Source organism: Rousettus aegyptiacus, unplaced genomic scaffold, assembly GCF_014176215.1.
Source record: "Rousettus aegyptiacus isolate mRouAeg1 unplaced genomic scaffold, mRouAeg1.p scaffold_m13_p_3, whole genome shotgun sequence".
NCBI lineage: Eukaryota > Metazoa > Chordata > Mammalia > Chiroptera > Pteropodidae > Rousettus > Rousettus aegyptiacus.
In genome coordinates, this window is record NW_023416306.1 from 170,765,060 (window position 1) to 170,790,982 (window position 25,923).

The 25,923-nt window shown below is 61.6% G+C and overlaps 2 protein-coding genes across 6 annotated transcripts in view; one reads left to right on the forward strand and one right to left on the reverse strand.

Annotated features, from left to right (window-relative positions):
• EVL (Enah/Vasp-like) overlaps positions 1-6,609 on the forward strand; it is a 116,725-nt gene extending 110,116 nt beyond the window's left edge. For 3 of the 4 annotated variants that reach the window (XM_036238412.1, XM_016119520.2, XM_036238411.1), the window contains exons 10-14: positions 1,049-1,115; positions 1,202-1,264; positions 4,396-4,462; positions 4,821-4,878; positions 6,437-6,609. In XM_036238412.1, the coding sequence (XP_036094305.1) occupies positions 1,049-1,115; positions 1,202-1,264; positions 4,396-4,462; positions 4,821-4,878; positions 6,437-6,474 (293 nt within the window). In that variant the 3' untranslated portion in view covers positions 6,475-6,609. The remainder of the gene's footprint in view (positions 1-1,048; positions 1,116-1,201; positions 1,265-4,395; positions 4,463-4,820; positions 4,879-6,436) is intronic. The other variant, XM_036238413.1, reaches the window with a different exon arrangement.
• DEGS2 (delta 4-desaturase, sphingolipid 2) lies at positions 6,582-19,192 on the reverse strand. Of its 2 annotated transcripts, none has more exons than XM_016119522.2 (3): positions 19,066-19,192; positions 10,434-11,176; positions 6,582-8,883 (listed from the first exon to the last, which is right to left on the reverse strand). In XM_016119522.2, exons 1-3 carry the CDS (start codon positions 19,145-19,147, stop codon positions 8,737-8,739), a joined length of 972 nt encoding a protein of 323 aa, XP_015975008.1. In that variant the 5' UTR covers positions 19,148-19,192; the 3' UTR covers positions 6,582-8,736. The 2 variants fall into 2 exon arrangements, with proteins under 2 accessions (XP_015975008.1, XP_015975009.1); XM_016119523.2 differs by lacking the exon at positions 19,066-19,192 and adding an exon at positions 13,887-14,251.
• Positions 19,193-25,923: the final 6,731 nt, after the last annotated feature.

Genomic DNA, 25,923 nt, shown 5'->3' on the forward strand with positions numbered 1-25,923 from the left:
CTCGGTCACCGCACAGGCGTTCGTCCAGCGTCTGCCCGGAGCAGGAAGGCGAGGCAGGAAGTGCCCCCAGCCCAGCGGAGGGGGGCCTGGGCCCCGCTCTCTGCCGGCATGCCCGCCTCCCCTGCCCACCTGCTCTGCGTCCTCCCGCACGCAGCCAGGCCCGTCACGACAATGGGCAGTGCCCGTCCCCGTGCACGGGTTAGGTGTCTTCCCAGTCCGGGAGGTCAGAGTTCAGTGTGGTTAGGTGGTTTCGGTCAGGGCCACGTGCCCGCAGCTCGGCTGTCCCAGCCCTCGTTCCCGCAGGCCCGGCGAGCGTCCCAGAGGGCGGCTGTGAGACCTGCCTCGGCCCTCGGTCAGCTGGCCTGCAGAGTCCGTGGGCTTAGCTGGGGACGGGCGGCCTCCAGCCGCCCTGGGGACTTGGCCTGCTGCCTCTCTGCTCATCCTGCAAAGTCAGTGGATTCAGTTCAGTTCAGCAAAGCTCTTGAAATAAAATGAAATAAAATTTAATACCACTTAACTTAAAAGAGAAAAAAGAAAGACAGACCAACCCTCAAGCCCAGAGTGGAAAGAGGCCAGCTGTCATGTGTGGGGAGGAGCAGTGAATCAGGGGACAGTGGGTACACATGGGGTCCCAGGGGCAGGGCCCCCAGAAGCAGACGTGGCCCTCGGGCTGACTGGGCGTGTCCAGGGTGAGGGCCTGCCTCTGCCTCCACTCCTGGGGTCGCTGGCCGACTCTAGAAGTCATAGTTGAGACATGCTGTGACTGGTCACTTCACATTCCAAGGAAAGCGAACTTTTCTTAGTGAGGGGACCTGAAGCGAGGCCACACGTCAAAGTCAGCTGGGTCCGAGGAACAAGAGCTGGTGTCCTGAGCGAGGGTGACGGGGGGTGACGGCAGGGCCTTCTCCAGCCCCGGCTTCAGCTCCACGTGGAGCGGGCCTTCCCGACGGGCCCCGCGCCTGCAGCACCGGGGGCCCCGCGGGGTGGGAGCAGGGGTGGGGGGGCCCCCCCAGCCCTGAGGCTCTTTGTACTTGAAATGAACTGGCAGAGGCTGGCCGGAAGCCCTGGGAGCGGAGCAACTCGGTGGAGAAGCCGGTGTCCTCGCTGCTGTCCAGGTGAGCGCCCGCAGGGGCCGGCGCGTCCGGGGGGCCCGGGCGGCGGCAGCACCGAGTCACGTGTCTGTTTCATCCCGTTGCCGTAGAGCCCCGTCTGTGGCAAAGAGCCCCGAAGCTAAGAGCCCCCTTCAGTCGCAGCCTCACTCTAGGTACCGAACAGCCCCTCCTTGGGGCCCCTTTGTCCCTGCCCGTGACTAACACCCGCACCCTGCTCCTTGTCTTGTCGTCTAACAGTCTGCTCTGGGAGAGGGTGCCCCGCTCTCCCTCAGAGCCGGGGACAGGCCGGGCTGGGGCGCCGTCCTCTCCTCTCAGAGGCAGCAGCGAGGTCTGGCGGGGGGCCGGGGCGCTGCCCCGAGATCCAGCCCTAGCTCCGGACTCGCCGCTTGCGTCACGGGTCAGTCCTGGTGTCCTCGCCAAGCCTCCACGCCACGACCCGTGAAGAGGCCTTTCGGCCCCCGCCCCCCGGGGCGGCCGTGTGGACAGGTGGGCACGGCCGCGCCCCACAGCCCCACTGCTGCCAGCGGCCAGCGCGGCCCCTCCTCCCCTCCCCCCACACCGCCAGCACTCCCCAGAGGCGCGCTCGCCAGGTAGGATACGTGAGCCCGAGGTCGCCCCAGAGGTCAGAGACCAACAGCCACGTGGGAACCGTCAGCCGCGTGCGGCCTGCATCTGCAGGCCTCCAGGACCTGCGGCAGGAAATGTCTCCATTGCCCGCCACAGACGGAAGGGAAGCAGCCGTGAGCAGCTGGCACTTCAGCCTGGTCTCACGGAGTGACGGGGACGGGCAGAGCGCTCCGGCCTGGCGCTGGCAGGAGCGGCAAAGACGGAGGCGCGGCGCGGGGGCGAGGCCGTCTCAGTGGACAGCCGGGACTCGCACGGGGCCTGTGATCTGCCGCGGCCCTGCCCGCGAGGAGCCTGTGGGTGGGAACTCTGGCTTCTGAGAGGGATCGTGGGGCCCCCGAGGACAAGCGCCCTAGCGAGCGGGCTGGGCAGGCCCATCTCAGAGATGGCATCTGGGTCGACCTAGATGGGAGGAGCCTGCCCTGGGGACAGACTTCTAACCTGTGGGCGTGGGCGTGCCGAGGCCCCGAGCTGTAACCAGCCTGGCGCGTTCAGAGACCAGAAAGCAGGCCGGTGTGGCTGGGCAGGTGGGCAGTGGAAGGGCAGTGGAGGGGTCGGGAGGGCGCGTGGAGAGAAGTTTGGGTTTCCCGTGTGCCACGCCCCAGTCCGCGAGCTCTAAGCACAGGGCCCCATGATGGTTAGCACTTTGGGGCGCTCACTCTGGCTGTGGAGCGGGGGGCCGAGGGCCCAGCCTGCAGCTCCGTCAGCACAGCTGGCCACTTCCTGCCACCTCGCTGGGAGGGGCAGCCAAGGTCCCTCCCGGGGCGAGAGCGTCTGCTGGCATGCCGCTCTTCCTCTCGGAGGCAGGTCTGTCCTCCGGCGTCTCGGGCTCCAGAGGGCAAGTGAGAACGGCCCCTCGGGCTGCAGCATTGCTGAGCCCACGGAGCGTGTGCCGCGCCGCTCTCGGGCCTGTCGGGTGCAGGTGGGAGAGCCGGGGTGCAGAGGGGGGAAGCGGCGACCCAGGACGGCATGCAGGACGGGCGTGACGAGCTGGGGGTCTCAGGCCGGACCTCCTTCCCCATGAGGACCCAAAATTGCTCACAGACTCGTTCAGAGCCACCCTGAGCCTCTTTCTGGGGTTCATCTGGGGTGGGCGGGGGAGCGTGCGTTCGTGCAGTGGACGCCTCACCTTTTACGTAGCGTGCAGGGGGTTTTCCGCTCTACTGAGATATCGCTGATATCTCCCCTGGTTTAAGTTTGAGGGGTGCAACGCGGCGACTTGACGTACGCACGTATCGCGACGTGACTGCCCTAGTCGGGTCGGTGAGCACAGCCCGCACCTCACCGTCACCCGCGGCGGGTAGGGACTTCCCACACCCACGCTCAGCCCCTGGAAACTCAGTCTTGTTTGCTGCGGGCCCCGTGCTGCACCTCACATTCCCCAGCGCGTCCATCTCGTCACTGGGACTACGTGCCCTTTGACACCCCCCCCCCCCCGCAGCGCCGGCAACCCCCAGTATTCCATCTCGGTACGTCGGGTTTAGTCCTGTTCCACAAACACGTGCCGCCACACGGTCCTTGTCTCTGCCTCGCTCTGCTCAGCACGACGCCCCGGGGAGCCGCCGTGGGCCCTGGGGGCAGCGTGTGCGGCCCATGCACGCGCACGTGACCTGTCGCACGTGCCGCACCTGTCATGGACACTCAGCGGGCTTCCACGTCTCGACCGTCGTGAATGGTGCGGCAGTGACTGTGGGGCGCGGACGTCGCTTCGAGACGGTGATCTCCCTTCCTCCGGCTGCACGCCCAGGAGGGCCTGCCGGGCCGTGCGGCGGTTCTGTGTTTGATTTTTCGAGGGGCCTCGCGCTGGTTTCCGTGGTGGCTGCACCGGCACCGTGGTTCTCGCGCTCACCCTGCACCGCCCTGGCGAACGCAGGTCCTGGGCTTCACGGTGGCGCTGGCACCCCCCGTCACGCCCACGGCCCCTGCGGTGGGAGAGGGGACTCGGCCCCGGACGGCAGGCACCGCGGTCCCGTTCGCAAAGGCCAGGTGGTGAGGCGAGCCCTTCGCCAAGAGCTTCCCGGAAGGGCTCGTGTGCCAGGGACGTTGCACTGCAAACCGGCGGGCCTTCGTTCAGAAACTGGTCCAAGACAAGCAGTCCGGGAAACTGTAGCAAAGCCGCGGCCGAGGGCGTCCGCTGGGGAGGGCAGGCTCCAGGCTGTGTCGCGTCTGGAGTGGGCGCCTCCAGGGCGAGCCTCTCCGGCACCGTTTCCATGATTTTGCGATTTCGCACTGTATCAAATGCCGTTGTTACTCGTTCTTCGCAAGCCTCAGGCCGGCCCAGAGCACACACCCCGCACGGAGGACCAGCTTGCCGGAGTTGCCTTCCTCCGGGGGAGGCCGTGCGTGGCATGCAGGGCGGTCTGCTTGCATGCCTCACCATTTGTCCCCAGCCCCTGCCAGCACCAGAGCGAAGCGCGCGTCTGTGTGAGAGCCCGCAGAGCAGAAGGCAGCTCCGTGGTGGGCTCTTGAGTTGGGAAATGCGGTCACAGTACCCACAAGACCCTCTGGTGGTGGAGACCGGGCCGTAGGGTCCTTTTCGCGTAGCTAAAGGGTGGCCAGAGAGACAAGCAGAGAGCAGCGGGGCGCTGGGGAGAGGGCCGTGCGTGGGTGCCTGCCGGCCCCGCCACCCACGTCACCGCCCCTGCCGCCCCCTTCCCAGGATGAAGCCGGCAGGAAGTGTCAACGACGTGGCCCTGGACGCCTTCGATTTGGACCGGATGAAACAGGTGCGTGTGTCCTTTCCTGAGAGGCCATGAAGGAGCCAGAGGCTGGGGACTCTCCTGGGTCCACGCGGCCGGGCAGGTCCACTGGGGCCCGTGTGGCTGCCCGGTCAGTCAGGGGACCAGCTGCAGAGGAGGGGCACGGCGTTTGTCCCCGGCCCCTGCCATCACCAGAGCAAAGCGCCCCTCTGCCCCTCGCACTGCCCCCCAGAGTGCACCTGAGGCGTGGGAGGCGCCAGGGCTGGCCAGGGTGCCCCACGTCCAGTGTGCTCGCCATCCTGGCTCAGGGGGGGAGCTGTGGGGGTGAAGCCCAGGACCCCCGCCCCTGGAGACTCCCCTGTGCCTGAGGCCCTGCTCCCCGCAGGAGATTCTCGAGGAGGTGGTCCGGGAGCTCCACAAGGTGAAGGAGGAGATCATCGATGGTGAGCGAGGGCCCGCCTCAGGGCATTAGGGTGGGGGGCGGGCCACCCCCAGGGTCCTGGAGAGAGGGCCGGGTGGCCCAGCCAGGAGGCCATCTGAGGCCCAGGGCCAGGGGCCTTTGGCCTTGCACTCCGGCTCCGGTCCTCCTCCCCATTCTCCAGCTGAGGAAACCGAGGCGCGGACAAGCTGAGGGACTTCCCCGAGTGTGCGCACCCCCTGGCGGCGAGGCGCGCAGATCGTGCTCCCCGACTCCCGGGCTCACAGCAGTGCCCGGCTGGGAGGGCAGCCGAGGTCGGGGATGCGTCCCAAAGCCAAGGGCGGTCAGGCAGCCTCGGCCCCATGCTCACGTCAGGGTCTTTTATGATTCCGCCACCTCTGATCACTGGGTTTGAGGTCATAAGGGGCATTACTGCCTTCCTGGGGGTTTAGGGGGACCAAGAAGCCACAGAACTACTACGGGCCTGACCTAGTTCATAGGCTGCCAGTCCCTGAGCTGGGGGAGCAGGCAGGTGCCCCCGCCAAAAGGGTCTGTTGTTCCAGAGGGCAGGGCGTCTGACACACTGCCTCGGATCTGGAGCCGGGGTGCGGGGTGGGGGGGGTGGAGGGTTTGCTCAGCCCGGGACAGAGCAGCGAGGCACCTCCGTCACCCACCACAGGCGGGGAGTCGGGCATGGGGTGGAGGGCGAGGTCACACCTGGGGGCTGCTGGCAGAGAGCTGCCTGACTGAGGTGCCCGCAGACCCGTGGGGCACCCTGGCCAACCCCGGGGCCTCCCACGCCATACCCTGTCCCAGCAGAGAGCACTGGGTTCCCGTCTGCTCCTAACAGCCACCGCGTGTGGCTCGGCAGCCGAGGGAGGTGCGGGCCGTTTGCGGGCTCTAAGGAACGCCCCTTGTGACTCGGCGTGTGCCCTGCCCTGTGTTCTCTCCTGGCCTGTTGCTCTAGGCTCAGTGGGGTCCATCTGGGGAAAGGCCACAATGATGGGGGCCACCCTAAGGGGCGGGGACAGGAGGAATGTGGGGAGAAGAGCACAGGAAGCCCCTGGCCCTCTGGGCCCGCCTCCAGCCAGGGAGTCAGGGAGCAGCCCACCTGCCCGAGGCCAGGGGCTTCCTGCTGCCACTGGCGGGAGGTGTCCCCGGGTCCTCCAACAGCTCCAGGATGCCCACCTCCGCAGACCTGTGCAGGGCTCCTGGTGCCACTGGCCCCTCCCCAGCTCCAAGGCCGTGGGTCCGTCACCCCCTCCCCAGCTCTTCCTCTAACATGGAGGGGCAGCTCCGCCCTCAGTGGACTGGCTGGCTCAGAAGTGAATCCAAGACCCACAGGAACTTCGTTGTCACCCCAGAGTCTGTGCAGAGCCCACTGCCCTGCTTGGCCTCCGGCCTGCGCCTCTCACTTCTGGGGGTCTGGGTGGGGCCCTTAGGAGACAGACAGGGGCAGGCACCAGTAAGGACCTCACCCCGGCCATGGTGCCGGGTGTGGGGGCAGGGCCATGCAGAGGGCAGGGGAGCAGGCCGGGCTGGACCCCGCTGCACCTGAGCCACCCTCGCGTCCTGTCCCACAGCCATCAGGCAGGAGCTGAGCGGGATCAGCACCTCGTAGTGCGCTCGGCTAGCCGCCCAGGATGCCTCCCGCCCCGGGACAGCGAGGAGCCCTGCCGGCCCCGGCCTCAGCACACGCCACACGCGCCGAGGCCAGGACGTGCTTCATTTAAAGTCTCAACCTGTGATAAAATATTAAAATGAGGAAAAAGGTCAATTCTTGGATTTTTTTAGACCCTACCTGACACAGAACGCCAGGTCCACTCGCCTTTTTTGTATTTTATATTTGCCTATTTAAGTGTACATTTCCTTTGGTTTATAGAGAAGACGCCCCAGGTCACGCGCTTCCCTAGGTGGTTCCTCCCGGTGACGCGGGCCCGCCGTGGCTGGCGGTGGCGCGGCCACGCGCAGCCCCTCCCCAGCGTCCTGGCGTGGCGGCCGTCCACGCCCCGCGCCGTCTGTGTCCACGTGGTAATAAACGCTTACTGTCCACACGCTTGGCTCCCGCACTCTCTCTCTCTCTCTCTCTCGCCAGCTCCTGGTCGCTCCTGGCTGGGGACACAGGCAGAAGGGCCCGTGACCGTGGTGCCGGGAGCAAGACGGGGTCCTTGGGGGGGGGAACCGGGCCGGATCCAGATGTGGCAGGACAGAGGGCGAGCTGGACAGCGCAGGCGCGTCCGGCCTGGGGTCCAGGGGAGGCCTGGGAGGCAGGCCCTGAGTGGCATCCCCGTCTCGGACAACAAACGGAGTGCGCATGCGCTCTGGCTGCCAGGGCCGGACAGGGCCGCATTCGACCCCGGCCACACAGGGCGGGGCTGCAGAAGCAGAAGCCGGACTTTCCCTCCACTCCACCTCCAGAGGGGACCCAGGCCCCTACCCCCCGGGCAGCAGGACGCCCAAAGCCCTCCTGAGGTTCTTGCCAGCCGTTTTCAGACCGGTCAAGTACCCATCATAGCCAGGGAGGGCCTGACTCTAGCCTCGGCCACTGCTGCGCCTGGACCAAGAGCGAGGCCCCAGCCAGTGGCGCAGGCCTTGGGACCCTGCGACCTTCCCACACCCCCCAGTGTGCCCAGCCCCTGGCCCAGCCATCCTGAGGGGCCACGGGAGGGGACATGAGACCGAACCCCATTCTGGCTGATAAGGAGACTTTCCGGCCAGGCTCTGGACATACTCCATCTCGCCGAGTGTGCCAGTGCCCCTCAGAGACGGGAGAAGACTGTTCTGCCCGTTCAGAGGTCAGCCCGAGGCTCAGACCCCCGTGCACTAGCCCGGGTCCCAGGGCAGGCCTCTCCAGCTGCCTTCCACCTCCCTAGGTCCCGGGGTCCCAGAGGGCTGCAGTCCTGGGGCCTGGAGGTGGGGCAGCCGAGGGGCTGATGGGAAGGATGCCCCCCGCAGTCTCAGCAGTGCCATCAGCCCCTGCCCTGGTCAGGACAGCCTGTTCCCCTCTACAGAGACACCGAGGGCACCTGCTGGCTTCCCTTTGTCTCAGAGTTCATTTGGGCAGTCACCTGTCTAGCCACCAGGTTCTGGCCTGTGGCCCCTGTGCTATGAGTCTCAAACCCCACATCTGAGCTGTGGGGGACAACCCAGTGTCCATCCTGAACCGTCTGGGGGCTCAGCGAACACTTCCCACAGGGGTGCAGGCTCAAGGTAGAACAGGAATTGGGCAGGTGAGGGAAGGTAGGTGGCAGGAGCAGGCAATGTGGACCAAGGGGAGGTGCCGTCTGCAGCGCATGGCCCAGAGGTACAAAGGAGGGGAGGCTGGCAATGAGGGGCTTCTGGCCACACGGACCCCCAGGGCGTGCAGGGGCCTCCTGCTGCCTACACCCCCAGAGGCTATTCCTCAAGGGCGAGGAGCAGGCGGGGCACGACTGGCAGGGACCCCCCCCCCCAGGGCTGTCTGAGGGCCTCCTCTGAGGCCCGGGCTGGAGCCGAGACCGCCCCTCGGAAGCACGTCCATGGATGTGGAGACAGATTTAATTTAGGGCACAGGAACACTGGGTGGCACCGAGCGCCCGGGGCAGCGCTGGCCCCGGCCCAGAACGGGCGGCCTGGCTGAGGCCAGAGCCAGCGCACTGCAGACCAAGCTTCTCTAGGCTGCTGCTTGTGCCCGCTGTCACCAGGCGTGGCCCCTGGGTGGTCTAGGGGACAGCAGCAGCCGAGCGTGCAGGAACCAAACGCAGCCAAACCAGTCTGGACGCTAGGCCGAGGGGGCCATGTTGACAACCGGCTCTGCAGCAGGAGGGTGGGGCAGGGTGAGGCCCGGCAGCCAGCCTGCCGCGCGCAGCGGGGTCCATGCACGCCGGGTGCCAGCGGGTCAGGCTCACAGGCCGCCCTCTGCCAGCTTGCACACCCGCTTCACCCTGGCGTAGGGCCCCAGGGAGTCCTCGAACACAAAATCCCAGAGCACCTTCACCCACGAGAGGTGCTGCGGCAGGTGGTCGTAGTACTCCGGCGCGATCTTCCGCACCTGCAGGGAGGCGAGTGGGTCAGGGGCCGCGCCTGCGCAGACCGGCCGCTGCCTTGCCCGTGTACATGAGTGTTCACACACACACACACACACACGCAGGCGAGCATGGGCGCACACGCACACACGCTGTCACCTCCCAGGGCACCCGTGCCCAGCCCAGCCAGGCAGGAAGCCAGCCAGTGCTGGCGCAGTCTCTGAACTCCCAGCCCCAAGTTAAAAATACGCCCTGCTCCGCGGAGCCCACACACGAGCCCCAGGGTGGGCCGGGGTCTCCTGCCCCTGCCGAGTCCCGAAGCACAGCCTGGCTTGAGTCCTGCGAGCCACGGTTCTCACCATGCTCCTTTTCGGCCGTCTCCAAGCCCATCCCCCACCCCGCCAACCCCTCGGGCCTTGGCTCCCACCACACCCCCACGGATCACCCTGCTCCCAGCCTGAGTACTTCCCCAACGCCTACCCGGTGCCCCTCCCCCTCCAGCTCTCGCCCTCCTCCTCCAGGAAGTGCTCCCGGCCTCAGCACCTGCATCGGCGCCATCCTCCTAGAAGACACTCCAGTACCTAGACCCTACTTTAAAACTGAAGATAGGGTTCAGGGAGACGAAGTGACCTGCGGGCCATTCACTCTGAAGGAAAAGTGCTTCTGTGACGGACTTGGGCGCAGGCTCTGGCTTGCTCCTTCCTGAAGCAGGCCCCTCCCCTCCCTGAGCCTCCGCCGGCTCTTTCGTGAAATGGGCATAATGGGTAACGAATGAGGACACCTGCCTTCTCGGCCTGTGGCGACGCTTTGGTGAGCGGAGCCCAGCTCATGGCAGGACCTTAGTACCTTTGGCAGGAGACGGAGGCCGGGGAGGGAGGGACAGGCGCGCCGGATACACGCGCTGCCAGACTCCAGACACACAGGCCAGGCAAACGCTCACACCTAACCACGTGCGCAAACACGTGTGCACATGAGGCACACTCAGGCACACAGACGTGTGCACACACGAAGACCTCACCGCTGCATCCTCGGGGCCCTCAGGTCTAACCACCCAGGGCAGACTGGGACTCCTCCTCCCTCCAGAAATTCTCCATCTCCAGGTCTCCCAAGACAGGGGCGCCAGCCCCGGGGGCTTCTGCTCTGCAGGAGCTCGGGCCAAGCCCCTTGGGTCATAACCAGCAAAGCCCTCCATGTCCTCTCTGTGCCCTGTGGGGGCCCTGGAACGTCACGGGGCAGTGACAGGGAGTCGGGAGCCCGGAAGGGGAGGGGCTTCACACGCACCGTCACTGCTGCTGCCCCATTTTACGGAGGAGGAAGCCGAGGCGCAGAGAGGGCAAGCGGCTTGCCCAAGGAGGCGCACCCAGTGCACGTCACAGCCGGACTCACTGGCTTTCGTTAAACCAAGAGGTCTAAACTAGAAAGGCCTGTACTGTGTGGCCTTTGGGAACCACGACTGAGAACGAGGCCACCCCGTGATCAGCATGGAAGGAAAGGGGGTCCGGACTGTGGCCCCAGGCCTGCCACGCCTCCCCGCCCCCTCGGACAGCCCCGCCCCTCGCCCACCACAGCCACGTACCAGGGGCAGGTTGCAGCCCGGGATGCTGGGGAAGTCGTGGTGCTCCACGTGGTAGCCCACGTTGAAGGTGATCCAGTTGAGGGGCCCGTAGTAGGAGTAGGTCTCGTGGCCCTTAAGAAACATGTAGTGCTCAGCCACAAAGTGGCCGGAGATGGGGTGGAGACCCAGGCCCAGCAGGGAGCTGGCCAGCAGGTAGGCCACGGGCTTGAGCCCCCAGAGGGCAAAGATGGCCACATCGACCGCCAGCTGGACCAGCACGTTGAACACCTCCATGAGGGTCAGGGCCTTGGGGTTCACGAAGAGCGGCCGCAGCGAGTAGAAGAAGGGCTGCAGCGCCAGCCAGAGCAGCTTGCGGGCCGGCGTGCAGAAGAGCCAGCCCTCGAGGCGCGTGGGCACGTCCACGTCCAGCCCGTCGCCGCCCAGGTAGCGGTGGTGGTCCACATGGTACTTCTTGAAGGAGGCGGCGTAGGGCAAGCCCACCGGCAGGTTGGCGAAGATGGCGAACCAGCGGTTGCGGGCGGCGCGAGCGGAGCCGAAGGCCGTGTTGTGCGAGATGTCGTGGATGGCCAGCATCAGCGAGTGGTTCACGCAGCCGCCGAAGGTGTAGGCCCAGAAGAGCAGCCAGCGCCACGCCAGGCCCCGCACCAGCCAGCAGGCCAGCAGTTGCGCCAGCACCAGCCCCAGCACCGTCCACTTGAGATGGGGGTCCGGCCGCATCAGGGCCTTGATGGCCGGGTACTTGGCTGCAGGCAGGACCGGGAGAGAGCGTGGTGAGCGGGGCCCCCACGGCGGGCTCGCCCTCCCTGGGCCCCCCACTCTCACTCTCATGGTCTGCCCGCCATCTTCCCTTGGGCCCTCCTCCCACCATCCATTAAGCCCCCAGGCAGTGACACAGGGACGAATTCACCCCAGGGTCCTGCTAAGACCTGGGGCCCCGTGCTTCGGAGGCCAGGAACAGCACGGCCTGTGGCTGTGCAAGAGGCCAGCAGACCTGCCTCCTCACCACCTGGGGGGTTCTGGGAAGACCTCCCCAGAATGGGGCTCTTTCCCGGAAGCCTAAATAAAAAGCAGGTGTTACCAGAGGTCACAGAACCATAATGCAAAAATCAAAGCCGCTTCCTGGCCACGCCCAGGCAAGCCACCCGAGTCGCTGTAGGAACAGTGACAAAGTGGCCTGGACAACCGAGCCCAGCAGGAACCAAGGAGGGGCAGGGTGGCCAGGGGAAGGGAGCATGCGGGCCTCTGGCTGGATCTCAAGGGTTTCGGTTCTTAAGATCTGCAGGAAGTATAAAATGTTGAACGTGCTGTTTGGGGATGGCGGATATTTGTTACAGTATCTTTTGTACTTTTCTATATTTTGTTTTACAAGAAAGAAAAAAACAGTGAGTGCGAGCTGGCCAAGCAGGGGTGGCCCTTTCTGACCAAGGAGCAGCCAGACCCTGCAGGAACAGAGGGGAGAGGGGGTGAGGAGGGGTGGATGCCCTCAGTCAAGACCTCTGTGCCTTCTAGAAACCTCCAAGGCTGCTCAGGAGGGGGCCAGCAAGGCCAGTGAGGAGGCTGATGCTGAGTCTGTAGGCGGGGAGGGACAGGGACCGGGTCAGCACATGCTCAGGGTGACAGATGCCCGCCAGGCAGAGCGGACAGGCCCTCAGAGCTGGGGAGCCAGCGCCGCGGCACACGGATGGGGAAACAGTCCGGCGGGCCCCAGGGTGCCCTCGGGAGAAACCGTGCGGTCTCCGAGCACTCCCTGCCCACCGCTCCTGCCCAGCAAGCAGCCGGGTGGCCTCAGGCTGGCCCGCGAAGACTGTGTCCAGGACGGCCCCCGACAGACTCAGCCAGGCCAAGCCGAGTCCTGCCCAGCTCTTTCCTCTGACTGACCCAGGAAGTCACCCCCTCTTTGTACTTGGTCTGTAAGGATGTGACAGCTCAGCTAAACTGTCCCAAGGCTCCCGCAGCCGGGTCCCAAGTCTCTCCTGCCAGCCCAGCCGAGGCAGCCGTCTCTCCTTTACAGACGAGGAGACCAAGTCCCATGGGGAGGCCGGGGATCAGCCAGCACCTAAGGGCCTGTCCCCAGCCTCCATCCTGAGAAGATGCACCTGGCCTGGGGCACCGGCCTTTGAGGTGCAGTTCTGTCTCTCCATGACTGGAGATAAAAGAGGGTGTCTGGCTGCAGCACCCTGTCTGTCAAAGCCGCCCAGAGAGCAGGCCATTTCACAGGTGGTGAGCTGCCTATTCCTGGGGGTATGCAACGTGGGTAAAGGCACTGTGCCCGTCAGAGGGGAGAGTCGGGCTCAGAGCCCTGCTGCCCCAGCTGCCGCATGGGCTCTGGCCTCAGGGTCAGTCTCGATCTTGCTGTGCGGCCACCTTCTGGGGGCCTCAGTGTCCCAGTGTGAGGTGGCAAGATGCGCTGTGCCCCAGTGTGTGCCTCCTCTGAATATCCCAGCCCCTGAACGGCTGGACAGCCCATGTCTGCTGGGGGATGCTGGGGGCAGTTGGGGTCCTGCATCCTGGAACCACAGGTCACCTCTGCCCGGGAAGCCAACAGAATCCCCCAGGCAGCTGTCCACACACCAGCACTGCCACCATGTCAGCTACGAGAGCTGGCTCCACACAGCTTTCGGGACAGCCCGGCAGTGGCCAATGGGTCTGAAGCCCTCCCTGCCCACTGGCAGCTGGCAGGGGCCTCCTGGAGCCCAGCACCTGCACCTGGCCAAGGACACCAGCCAATCCGATCCTCAGACAGGGTAGGAAGAGGCAGCGAGCCCAGCGCGGCAAGAGAGAAACCCGGCCTCACTCGGCCAGCCACAGGGCATGGTCCCTGGGGGGCTGGGAGGGAGTAGCTCTCAGAGCAAGTTCACCTCCCAGCTCTGGATAGGGATCTCGAATCCAGAATAGGTCAAGATCTACAACTCAGACGAGAGGCCGTCAGCCCAGCTCAAAAATGGGCTAAAGGGCTGAACAGACGTTTTCCCTTCTCCCAGCCATGAAGTTACCTCCCCCTGGCCCCCAGCAGGGCTCCCAGGAGCAAGGGGGCGTCTTCCCACTTGCACCTTGGCCTCTTCCACGCGCCAGGCCCAGCACCGTCCAGGACCCGACACGCGGCACTCCCCCGGGGTCCGAACGCCAGCGCAGGCCAGCCTCCCTGCCTGGGGGGCAGGGAAAGTCTGTCACTGCCTTGCTTCATGCGAGTGCTCCTGGGTCTCAAACGGCCACCTCGCACCTGCTTCCCAGCTCCCAGCCGACCCTGTCACACACGAGCCGCTGCCGTGTGGGGCCCCAGCGGCCCCGTGTCCTCTGCCCACCTCACCCCACCCACGGCAGTGTAACTTTCCCTCTGCCACAGCGCCTAACAAAGCACCCAAAGCCTCCTAATCCCGCTTCCTGAAAGGCTTCCTTGCAGGCTGGCCCTGACCTTGGACAGCCACCCTCCCGCAGCTCCGTCTCTCCACCCACCTTTTCAGTTCTGGAGCCAAAAGGCAAGCCTAGCCCTGTCTGGCCATTGTGGGAGGCACTTTGCGGACCCGGTTCAACACAGACAATGTGGAAAGTGGCCCCGAGTGCCTTCAGGAGTCCCTGTTCTCTGCCTCTCGCTGAACCTGCCCTTTGTTCACTGACAAAGGTTTGCTGAAGGTCAGTGAAAGCCGCCCGGAGGCCCCCGATCACAGAGATGGGAGGGGTTCCGGGCTGGGGGGGGTACGAGTGGTACATTTGCGGGGGCGCAGTGTGTCCCAGCTGGCACGTACCAAGAGAAGGACACACACATGATGTCCCCATGACAGCCCGCTAAAACGCGAAGCATAAGGGGTTTGGGGGTGAGAACACGGGGTGGGGCTGTGGCGTGACCATATGGTCAGAGGGATCTTTGTTGGGTGACGGAAATACTCTAAATTGGAGTATGTAACTTTACTAAAAATCGTTGGACTGCGCCTTTAAAATTACTGAGTTTTACGATATGTAAATCATGCCTCATAAAAGCGGTTACAAATCACAGAAACAGGGAATACGAGAAGGCCAGGCCGAGACACAGCGCGCCGGCCAATACGGAGGCTGGGAAGGGACACGTGAGCTGGCACCTGCCTCGAGCCACGGTCAGGGACCTGAGGCCAGATGGTGGCTCTGTTCCGGTCCTGGGCAGGGAAGAGGGTGGAACAGAGGGAGGCTCAGGTGGGGAAGCACCGAGTCAGGGTCCCGCGGAAAGAAAAGAAAGGACAGAAAAAAGTACCCAAAGAGGTAGACAAAGGACAGGCTGGGGAAGGTCACCTGTGGCAAAGGCAGGGATACCATAAGTCACATACACGAAACTCTCGCAAATCAAGAAAAAGGACAGCTCCAATGGAGAGGAACCAAGGTCGTGAGCAGAAAATTCACAAAAGCAGGAAGATCAAGGAAGAAAAACACCTCAGTAATCAGCTTAGAAATGCCACCTAAAACGGGACGTCACCCAGCTCCCGAGTCGGCAAGGGTGAAACCTCGCACCCTGGGCTGGGGCTGTGCGCCCAGCACCACTGGCGGAGGGAGGAAGCCCAGCGCGCAAGCCCGCTGCCCGGGGCACGTCTCACCTCTCTGGGGAGCCAGAGCGGCAGGTGCTGCCGCTGCCACGGAGTGGAGGGGGGGCCTGGCCCTGCCCTAGGGAGAACTCAGAGGCGGGGAGCCAGACCGTTAAAGCAATCACCCCACTGGGGCAAAGGCATCTGGGGGGGAAAAGGGTCGGGCCCCTGCAGGAGGAGCACGGAGGAGGGCGGGGCTTGGTGGGGGCGGGGAGGGGATGGGGGGATGGGGGGTTCCTCATCAGGTCGCACCTGCCAGCAGGTCAGCAAGCACGCGATGCGCTCCTCTCTTCCCACATCCACGCTCAGTGATGACACACGTTGGTCACTAAGTTGGACTTGATGGAAACATTTACAGATCGGGGTTTTTCGTTCCCTCTGGAGACGCCATCGTTTACCATTAAACGGGCATGCAATGTGTATGTGTGGGTGTGGGGGGGTAGAGAGTGTTTCTGGAAAAAGGACACTTAGGCGGAGACCCGAAGGACCCACAGGAGTTTGGTAGATGAGGAGTAGGGGGGAGAACTCAGAGGGAACCGCATGCGCAAAAGCGTGAAGTAGGAAACGGGGCCGCATTCCACGCAGCGGCTCGAGACCAAAAAGCAAGGAGATCGGGTGTGGGCAGAGCCTGGGCGTGCCCAGGAGACCGGGCTAGAGAGCGGGGTTTTAGCAAGGCCGGTCCTCGGAGCAATCGAGCATGGAGGACAACATAATCAGGTCAGACAGGGCCTGGGGGGAACCTCTTGGGGATCACCCCAGTGCCTGTGCGGCTGTGAGCCTGAGCACTCAGCACCTCTCACCCAGCACCCCCGCCCCCGACCCCCCCCCCCCTCTCTTGGAGAGCTGTCTTCCTTCTCTCTGCCCTCACCGTGCAGTCAGTGACTCTGCCCACCCACCAATCACAGGACTCACAGCTCTGGTCAGTGATTAGCAGGCTCCAGGGGAGGGCGCGCTACTCTGGGCAGGAGGGGAGAGAGGCACCCCTCTGTCTTCTGTGGGATCTCCCAGCCAGGTGGACACAGCCTGGCACCGCCTGCAGCCCACCTGGGAGAGGGGGCGGGGCCTCCATGCTGACTGCAGCTGGGGTGAGGGCCTCAAACAGGGGCCCTGGGCCCGCCTGCTCTCACCTGGACCTGCATCTCAGGTTGGATGGAGAGAGTCTGCCAATCCCCTGGAGCGTCAGCCTGTTCTGTTCTGCTTGGATTTTCCCACTTGCCACTGAGAGAGCCCCAGCCAGGGCCTTTCCTAGACAAATACCCCAGCCATTGCCAAGAGTCTTACTTCCTTGTTTTCCTCTTTTGTTTTCCTTTAATTATTTTAACTTTTTTTTAAACATGTATAAGCCCTACTTTCATAAGAAGAGAAACAAACAAATCACAAAGGTATTTGTTTTTGAAAAGACAAATCCAAAGCCTGCTTCTTAGAGCACGGCCACGCCCGGCTTGGACTCTGGTCTCAAGGGCACCAAACTCCAGTCGGATCTGTTCCCGCCCTTGCAACACAGGAAGCCCCACCTGGCCTGGCAGACGTGGCTCTTAGAGGCTGCCAGAGGACCCCACTGTCCCAATGCGGGCATGAGCCGCAGATGGACTTCGGTCCTGTCCAAAGAACCTGCAGCCAACCCTCTGCGAGGACTTTCTGGATCCTGACTCCGAGATAAGGATCTTTATTGAGCATCCACGGGCCTCCAGCAGCTTGGCAGGAGCACAGCAGCCCCCTGGGTGGGGCCGCAGCACATCCTCACCCGGAGTTCACACCAACGCTGGCCTGGCCGGCCTGGCCTCTGCGTCTCAGAGCTCTGTGGCCCTAGGCAAGGTGCCTCCCCTCTCTGCATTCCATTCTTCTGGTTGGCAGTCACAGGTAGGATTTCTCTCAGGCTGGGAATGGAGGAGGAAAGCCATTCCCTGCCCTTGGAGAGAGAACCAGGGCCTGCCTGCAGGAGGTAATAGTTATCACCAGGCTCACGTTACTAAGCACTTAACACTGCCTCATTTCATCTGCACAACCCAGACAGGAAGTACTACCATTAATCCCTTCTAACTCCACCGAGCCTCAATTTGCTCATCTGTGTATTGACTTGCCTGGGGTCACATGGCTAATGAGTGAGTGCTGAGGGTGTCGCCAGGGAGGCCAGCTCAGGAGCCCAGCCCTGGACCCTGCAGCCTGCCCCAGAGAGAGAAGCCAATGGGTGGAAATCACTGAAGGAAAATTCCAGAGGAGCCGCCTGGCCCAGCAGGGTCTGCAAGGGTAGCAGGGGAGCTTCCCGCGGGAGGTGGAACTCAGCAAGTGCCACTGGGCAGGGCAAGGAGGAAGGATACTCTCGGGCAGGTGAGCAAATGCCAAGGAGAGAGGGAGAACGGCACGTTTCAAGTTCGCCAGCTCCAAACTGGGTGCATGGGGAGGAACTCACAGCACCCGGTGGAAACGGGAATGAGCAAGGCTCCCTGGAGAATCAGCCCTTGGGGATTTGCTCGGTCCCCAGCCTGGCCCAAGTCCTGTGGCTTCTCTGTTCAGAGAGATCCCTCTCCATGTCCTGGGCTCTGGGCACCACTCTGGACCCCTTCCCATCCAAGCTCGCCTTCCATCCTCGTGCCCATGCTAGACAAGGGTGACTGTGCCCATTCTGCAGATTGGAAAAGCGAGGCTGCAGCCCAGAGTGTCTGCATCCCTCCAGGAAGCTCTGTGGGCCATGCTGTTTCCCAGCTTTTCCACCTGGGGCCCGGTGCCCAGTGAGTCTAGTAAGGGGAAGGCGAAGGACAGCAAGGGAGGGGAATGAAATGCAGCCCTGCCTTGGACCCTGCGAGGGGGCAGCAGCCGAGATGCCTGCCCTCTGGTGGGGGGGAGGAGCAGTTTAACACCAAGACCCCTCCCCCCCTCCCGCGCTGGAAATTCACAGGTGCAGAGGTTGCTGCCACAGGTGAGGTCACAATGCTGGGTTATTGCTCACCTCACAGGAGGAAACCACAAAAGTCACAAACCCACCCAGGTGTCTCCAGCACACAGTCACGGACCAACCACTCAAAACATCCAGCGTCTGAAAGGTTTAAAAATAATAGGAGGCCTATTCCGCGCCTTAGGGTGGGGCGTGGAGGCGCCAAAGGGAAAACGCTAAAGGAAAAAAAGCCAATAGATTCAAACGCATTTTAAAAAGTTTCTGTGATAGCAAAAAACTAATTACAAAGAAGAAAATTACTTGCAACGTAGAAAACAAAGGGTTAAAAGCATCCTGAACGAAGAACTCTTAACAATCAACAGGCAAAAGACCAACCCAAGAGGGAAAAAGGGAAATTTAGATGCCAGTTAAACATGGAAACAAATCGTCAAAGAAATGTAAATTAAACCCACAGCAAAAGAGTATAGCTTCACCAGCCTGACTGGCAAAGATAAAAAGCTTTGCCACCCCCAGGTGTAGGTGGGGGGCGGGGCGGGCGGGGGATGCCACCTGTTCTGGGAGGCAGGAGCGGGGCTAGCCTGCTGGAAGGTACCGGGGGCTATGGGGGCCCCTTGGGGGCTCCTAGTAAAAGCCGTTTCGGAGGTGAGAGCCCTTTATCCGTTACCCCGGGCCCAGAGGAGCCCGCCGGCGGAGAGGGGCGCCCGGCGCGCTGAGCCGTGGCATGCCGGGAAGAACGGCGGGCTCCTTGGTACAACCTCGGTTTTAGGGAACAGCCGCATCGCGGGGTCCGCGTTCGCTCCTTCGAGGCGTCCGCGCTCTCTGCACTGGGGGGGCCGGGTGGCCTCCGGGAGCCCGCCGAGGGGCCTTCGCTGGCAGGGGCGGCGCGGCCCGCACGCGGACGGGCCCCCGGGGCCAAGCCCTGCGCCGCCGCGTCCCAGAGCCCAGGCTCGCCCCGGGGTCGCGCCGCGAGCAGCCGAGACGCGCGCCCCAGCGCACCCGTCCGGGCTCGGGTCCTCGGGTCCTGGACGCCCGGACCGAGGCGGAGACGCAGGGGAGTTGAGACGCGGGCGGCGCCGACCCCCGGCGCCCCCGGCCAGGGATGCTGCGGGCTAGGGGGGCTGCGGGAGGGGGGCGCCGCCGCCCCCCGGAGCAGGCGCGGCCGAGCGCCGTCCGGCCCCCCGCGGGCGCTCACCGAGCATCTCCTTGCGGCGCTGCGTGTGCGGCTGGTCGGTGTAGACCCACTCGAAGTCGCTGCGGCCGGCGCTGTTGCCCATGGTGGGTCCGGGGAGCACGGCTCGCCGCTCGGGGCGCAGCTCCGATCCTCTCCACCCCGCGCCGGCCCGCGCTGCGCTGGACAGGTTTGGGGCTCCAGGGCGGGGACTCTGGGGGGGCGGAGACTCTGGGGGCGGGGCCAGGCGCACCCCAGGACCGCCAGACCAGAGGCAGTGCCACCTCCGGGCCGTGGAGGCCTCGCAGCTCCAGCGCTGCCCAGGCCCCGGAGCGGGGCGCGGTAGCTCTCGGAGCTCAGCCACCTCCGTGGGAAAGTGGGGGACTATTAGCACGCGACCCGAGAATCCCCGCGCCGTGGGCTGTGCGGGGACGCCGCACACGCTCAGCCGCCCCGCTCGCCTGGCTCGCCCTTGCTGAGTGGTCCCGTGTCACCGCCGCCCAGACCCACTCGCGTCCCTGCTGCCCATGGCCCGCCGGCGAGCACGTGACAGGGCCCGCTGGGGGTGGATGGCTGCGACGGTGCCAGCAAACAGGCGCTCGGAAGGTTCGCCCCGGCCGTCCTCCCCGCCTCTGCCCACGCCTTTCGCGCAACGACTCCGAAGGCAGATGATGTGTCTGTGACAAGCTCACCGTGGTATCAGCCCCACCCCTGCCTTCAAGTAACTCGAGGGACACAGGTACACCAGCAGGAAGAGGCCCATAATGACTTGGGGTGACGTGTGCATGACTGACCGGCGTGGGGAAACCTAGGATTCAGTAGAGGGGTCCTTCGCGCTAGGCCTTGAGGGGTGAGTGGGGCTCCGGGCCAGGACATAGGAAGCAGCAGCAGATGCGAAGGCTCGAATGGAAGAACCTGACGTCTGAATGAAGAGCGCAGGTTGGGGGAGTGGGGGCCCAGGGCACCTCGTTTTTACCTTCTCGGGGACCCCTCTCCCTCCCCTTGTTCCCATGGAGGGACCGCCTGGTGTACCCGAGCATAGCCTGGCCTGTGCTGGGAGCTGCCAGGGTGGCAGGCTTGCCTTGCAGCCAGAGAACTTCAGGGCAGGCAGGAAATCATGGGGAGCTTCCCCCCAGTCTCCTGGAAGTTCATGGTCCAAGGGCGTGGCACACTTGGCAGGCCTCCCTCAGCCCAGGGCAAAGGCAGTCCTGGCATGAGCTGAAAAAAATAATAACACTGCGTGGGCATCTGGTGACAACCAGCCACCTGCCCATGACTCAGGAGTGGGATAAAGGGCAGACAGGGGGGCTGGACCCCTCGTCCAGCAGGAAGACCCTCAGAGCCTCGCATTGCCTGCCCCCACGCTTGCGGCACCCCAAAGGGTCACCCACCCAGCTTGCACAGCTCTGAAACAGAACTCGCTGTTCCCCAGGGCAATCTGCTCGATTCCCAACCAGGGAGGGACCTCCCAGCAACTGGCGCTCTGCAGACAGGGAGACCGAGGCTGTGGAGACCGAGGAGCGCCTAGCCGAAGGTGCCCAGGCGTAAGCAGCAGAGCGGGACAGGCCCCTGATCTTTTACTTAAAAAGCCCAAAGTCAGAACACTGGCCCCACGATGAGTCCAGTGAGATCGGAGCCCAGCTCCGCCCCCAGGACGCAGCCAAGCCCGCCAGCTCCCTCTTTCCCATGAAAAGGCTCAGAAAACGCAGCTCACTCTTACAGCCCAGGACTCAGCCTGTCCAGAAGGTGCCAGCCAACACCTTCGCTCTGGCCTCAGCGGGGCCAAGTCAAGGAGCATCCTGGAGAGAGACCTGGGAGCCGGATGAAAGCTCAAGCCCGAGTGCTGACCAAGTGACCCCTGAGTCCCCGAGGTCGGCCAGGACCACAGAAACTCGGCTCCAAGGTGGTGAATGTGCCTGGAGCACATGTGATAGCCCCTCACCCTTGCCCCCTTGCCTCCTGCCCCCCACGCCTCTCTATCCCGTCCTGTCCCAGCGATGAAGAAAAACATATTTGTCTGTCAGACGGTGTCCAGAGTGGAATCCTGGGCCAGAAAGGGGGCATTAGGTAAAAACCAAGGGAACGCTAATAGAGTACGGACTTTAGTTAATAATAGTGTGCTGATATTGGTTCATCAATTGCAGCAAATGCACCAAACTATTACAAGATACTAAAACGAAGGAACTGGCATGTGGAAGCTATGTGAACTCTCGATACTAGCCTCACGATTTGTCTGTAAATACACATACGTGTGTGTGTACAGAGAGTTGTTGTTAGTTCGCAACCATGGAACCGGGAACTCTGGAAACCGAGAGGACCCAGACAAGGACGAGGCCAGCCACTGTTTGGTGACTCCTCCACACCCTTCCACGCCCCCATTTCCGGGCCAGCAGCCTGGGTGGGGGGTTCGCTGGCTCTCGGGAGGTCCTCAAATGTAGGCCCATGGTCAGAGCGGTCCGCTGAGAGGAGCTGGGGGCACCTACACCCAGAAGTCTTAACCTTAGTGCTCACTTCCTTGATGCCCCAGCAGAAAGTCCCCTTTCTGCTCCAGGTTTGCCAGAAACAGGCCAGAATACACCCTGGACAGGCCCTCCCACTCTGCCTGTGGTCAGCGGAGTCTGTGACCCAGAGTCAGCCCGCCTTGGAGCGGGGCTGGTCTGGGGAGAAGAGCTGCCCCTCCAGGGAAACAGAGCTATCGGAGAAGCAGAGTTGGGGTGAGCACTGAGAGTAACCTCTCCCAAGAGACACAGAGGGCTGTTTCATCCATAAACCAAATAAATAGAGCATAGATGGAAATAGGTGTAAATTGCTCGTTTAAAAAAAAAAATCCTCTATTGCAATGGAAGCACATGAAAGAAGAGTCATGGAGGCCAGAATCCCACGTCCACTTGACGAGCTTTCTAGAAGGGTGGAGAGCGTGGAGGAGAAGCAACACCCACCCCTCTGCTGCCTTGTTTCCGTCAAAGAAGGCATCGCTCGCTGAAATTATAATCACAACATACATAAGTGTATGTAACTATGTTTATCCTTATCTGAAATAAGTGTTAGGGCATATATTTATTTACTTGTTGATTTCCTTTTCCCTCCTCTAAGGGTCTTATTCTCTTGGGGTCACGCCTGGTACCCCGAATGCCTAAACCAGTGTCTGGCAAGGGAGATGCCCTGAGTAACGGTGTGCTTGCTGCGTGAGAGAATAAATAAATTCTGTCAAACGAGGATTCCCCGGATCAGAGGAAGACATGGAAAGCGGGTGTCAACAGGCCCCTCCCTCCGGAAACCCCGCAGGGATGGCTCCCAAAGTTCCACAGGTGTTTACCTGCGACCCAGGGATTTTGCTCCTGAGCACAGAGCCTAAAGCAGTGAAAACATGCGCCCACCAAAAGCCACATGCAGGAATGTTCCCACAGCTCTGCTGGTCAGAGCCGGTCCCAGAGGGAGACAGCCCCGGCTTCAGCCAGGCGGGTGGACAGACACCTCGTGGCAATCCGCGCGTGCTGGAGCGGTGTGCAGCCACGACACGGATGTGCTGATTCACCCACACGCTGTATTACTCGTGCCTCTTCATTGTTGTGATTCTGATGCTATGACTTTCTTGGGGCACTGCCGACCCTGGTGAGACTGCCCCTCCCAGGGCCAGCTAGCTCCTAGAGACAGTAAATGCCTGGCCGGGGAGGAACCTGGTGCCACTGCTGTCACTGTGCTCGCCTATGTGGCTGTGAAGTCCCCATCGGAACGCGAGGGTTGAGACCCCCTTGAGTTCAGTCTGAGCAGTTCCTCGCCTAGGTTCCGGGAGGAGGTTCCAGGCACTGTTCTTCTTGGTTGACTAGCCGCATTCAGGAAAGGCTCCTCCATGGGGGTAGGAATGTGGCAAAGTCCCTCCGAGCAGCACTACGCCGTGGGGAAACTGAGGCACCAGGCCCCCAGACCTTTTGGTGAGCTCTGTGTGTGGAGCCACAGCTCTCACCAGTAAGTCAGGGTGGGGGCACCCACCTCAGAGCCCAGGCACCCCTCAGGTCACGCCGTGCCTGGTCCTGACTCTCCCTGACCCTGATGGGAGGAGGGGTCACGTCCATAGAGACCTTGACCTTGGAGGGAGGGAGAGAGGAAGGGGCGGTGGGGGAGGGGAAGGAACCACCCCAGGTAGTGGCTGCTGCCTACAGGCAGGCCCCTGGGCCCCTTTCCTCTGCCCCCTTTTCTCTGATCACCCCAAGATAGATATTAAAAACCTCAGCTTCGGGTGGCTAAGAGCTTAAAACAGAAAGAAAGGTGGGGGGGGGGGTGTGAAAGAGAAAAAGAAGGAAAAAAAGATCCTAGATACAGGGAAAGAAAGCAAAGGTTAATAAATAAATCACGTAATTTATATATTCAATATATTTATAAAAATATAATAAATCAAAAATTTACATATATACATACATCAAAACAAAAGTCCATGATTTGGCCTAACCAGAAATAAAAATGTATATAACAATATATAATAATTATATATAACAAATACACAAATTTTGTTGTATATTTGTTATACATCATTACAGCGAAAGATTTCGAAAAGCACCTCTTGGCTTTGGCGCCTCTTCATCCGAGGCTCCGAATTATTTGCTGCGATGCACCCACCGACATAACCTCCTGGACTGAATGCGGGGCTCAAGCGCAGACCCCGGCGCTCAGTTTAAACGCCAAAACGCCTGGAATCTTAGGGAAGTCACTAAACATGACACGGAGGGAGAGGAGGTGTCCCGCACTCGAGCTGTGGCCTCGCCTCGATTTCCTGCGGTCATACATAGTACCCTTTGCCCTAAAATATCCTATGTTGGGCAAAGAGTCGCTAACAGGATGGATAATAAGTTCAAGAGAAAGCCGGTCTTTGACATTTACAAACTGGCTTGATTAACTGGACCCCCAGTTAAAAGAGATGCTATGTCTCAAGGTAAGTTAAAACAAGGCCTTCAAAAAAAAAGGGGGGGGGAATAAATTAAAACAAACAAACAAAGAAACAAAAACAAAAACCAGGGCCTTCAGGGAGTAAAACTATAAAAACGCATTTCGGGGAAGCCTAAGCTCTCCGGGTGAGCCATTGTTTCACTGTAGAGCTTGGCTTTTATGAACCCCACAACCCGAAAACCTCTCAGCTTTCTCGTCACCAAGTCACCCACAAAACAGACACCTGAGGCAAAGCTGCCTAGTGATTGGCCAGACCGGAGAGGCTGCCTGCGGGCTCACGCTGGGGCCCAGCTGGGCCCCAGAGCGGGACCCGCGCCCCTGCCCCCGCACATGCGCCCTGACACTCGGACCTCGGTCCCAGCAGCGCCCACGGACTGCGGCACGAGCGGTCGCTGCTCTTCTCCCTCTGCAGCCGGGGCTTCCGCACGCGTCGCGCTGGCCGTGCGCCCAGCCCGGGGCCCAGCAAACGCTGTGCTCTCCGCGCTCCGCTGAAGCCCACGGGCCTGGAGGTCTGGGCTCCTGCCGGCAGCGTCAGGCTGCGGGTGAACGGAGGTCCTACTCTCCCTGGGCGCCTCCCCCACAGCAGCCCCTCCCCAGGCCCCCTGGGGAAAGGATCACCCCCGCTTCTCCTACCCCTCCAGCTCTCCTGGAGACCTCCGGCACCCCTTCTGCTCTGTTACACAGGACACCACTCGGACTTCGCTGAATTATCAGTTCACGGCCCCACAGGCGTAAATGCCGGACTTGCCACCTTGACCCCAAAACACACCGAGAAAACATTTTTTTTAAACAAACAAAAACAAACAACCAACAACAAATATGTGTGTGTGTGTGTGTGTGTGTGTGTGTGTAACTTATACTGTAACATACTCTAAATGCCACTGAGATGTCGTTAGAGACCCTGGAAATTTCAAACCTGTTTTCTTGAGTAATGCCATCCAAGTGGGAAATGTATGGGACAGCCTAAAGGACCCCTCACACTTCCACTGACGTCACTCCTCATTCCCTGACTAAAATGTTTTCTATGCTGCTTATGCCTTATTCTCTAAACATCTCTATCGTCACCCCGAAGATTCTTTAATGTGATGACAAAGCATCTGAGGGCCAAATGTAACAAATACCTTTTTATTGTCTGTAATTCTGACGGGATGACAACTTGAGGCTTTGCTGACTCTGGCGAGACTGCCCCTCCCAGGGCTAAGAACTCTTAGAGAGTAAGTGCCTAGCTTGGGAGGGAGCCTTCTGTATGCATACCGGTCAGTCTAGAGCCCACACGCTGAATGCCGAAGAATGACAAAGTCGGAGGAGTCATGTCACTAGATTTCAAGGTGTACTACAAGACAACGTGTCACTGGCGAAAGGACAGACACAGAGCTCAATGCAACAGAATAAAGCCCAGAAATAGACCCACACAAATAGAGTCGCATGGTCTTTGACAGAGACAAAGGCAATTTAGTGGGGAAAAGACAGTCTCTTTAGCAAATGTTGCTGAAACCATTGGACCTCCATATGCAAAAGAGTAAATAACCCTAGATGCTGACCTTACACAAAAATTAACTCAAAATGCGTATTTCTAAGTGAAAGAAAGCGGACTGAAAATCCCGCGGACGATATGATTCCATCTACACCCCATGCTGGAAAAGGCAAAGCTGTCGCGACTATAAACAGAACGGTAGTTGCCGGAATGTGGGGGTGGGCGTGAGACTGTCATAGTAGATTTACAGCATCGGCATTTGTCAAAACTCAAAGAGCTTTGTAGCACAAAGAGTGAACCTTAATGGATACAAAAGTTTACCAAAAGCATTAGGAGTCAAGGATCCCAGGGTAGAATGCGGAGTGTGACAAAAGAAACTAATTGTATTAGAAACATATGGAACGATCTCACCGAAGGACCTAGGAGAATAAGGTGCTGACGTAAGCAACTTTGAAAATGGACAGAGA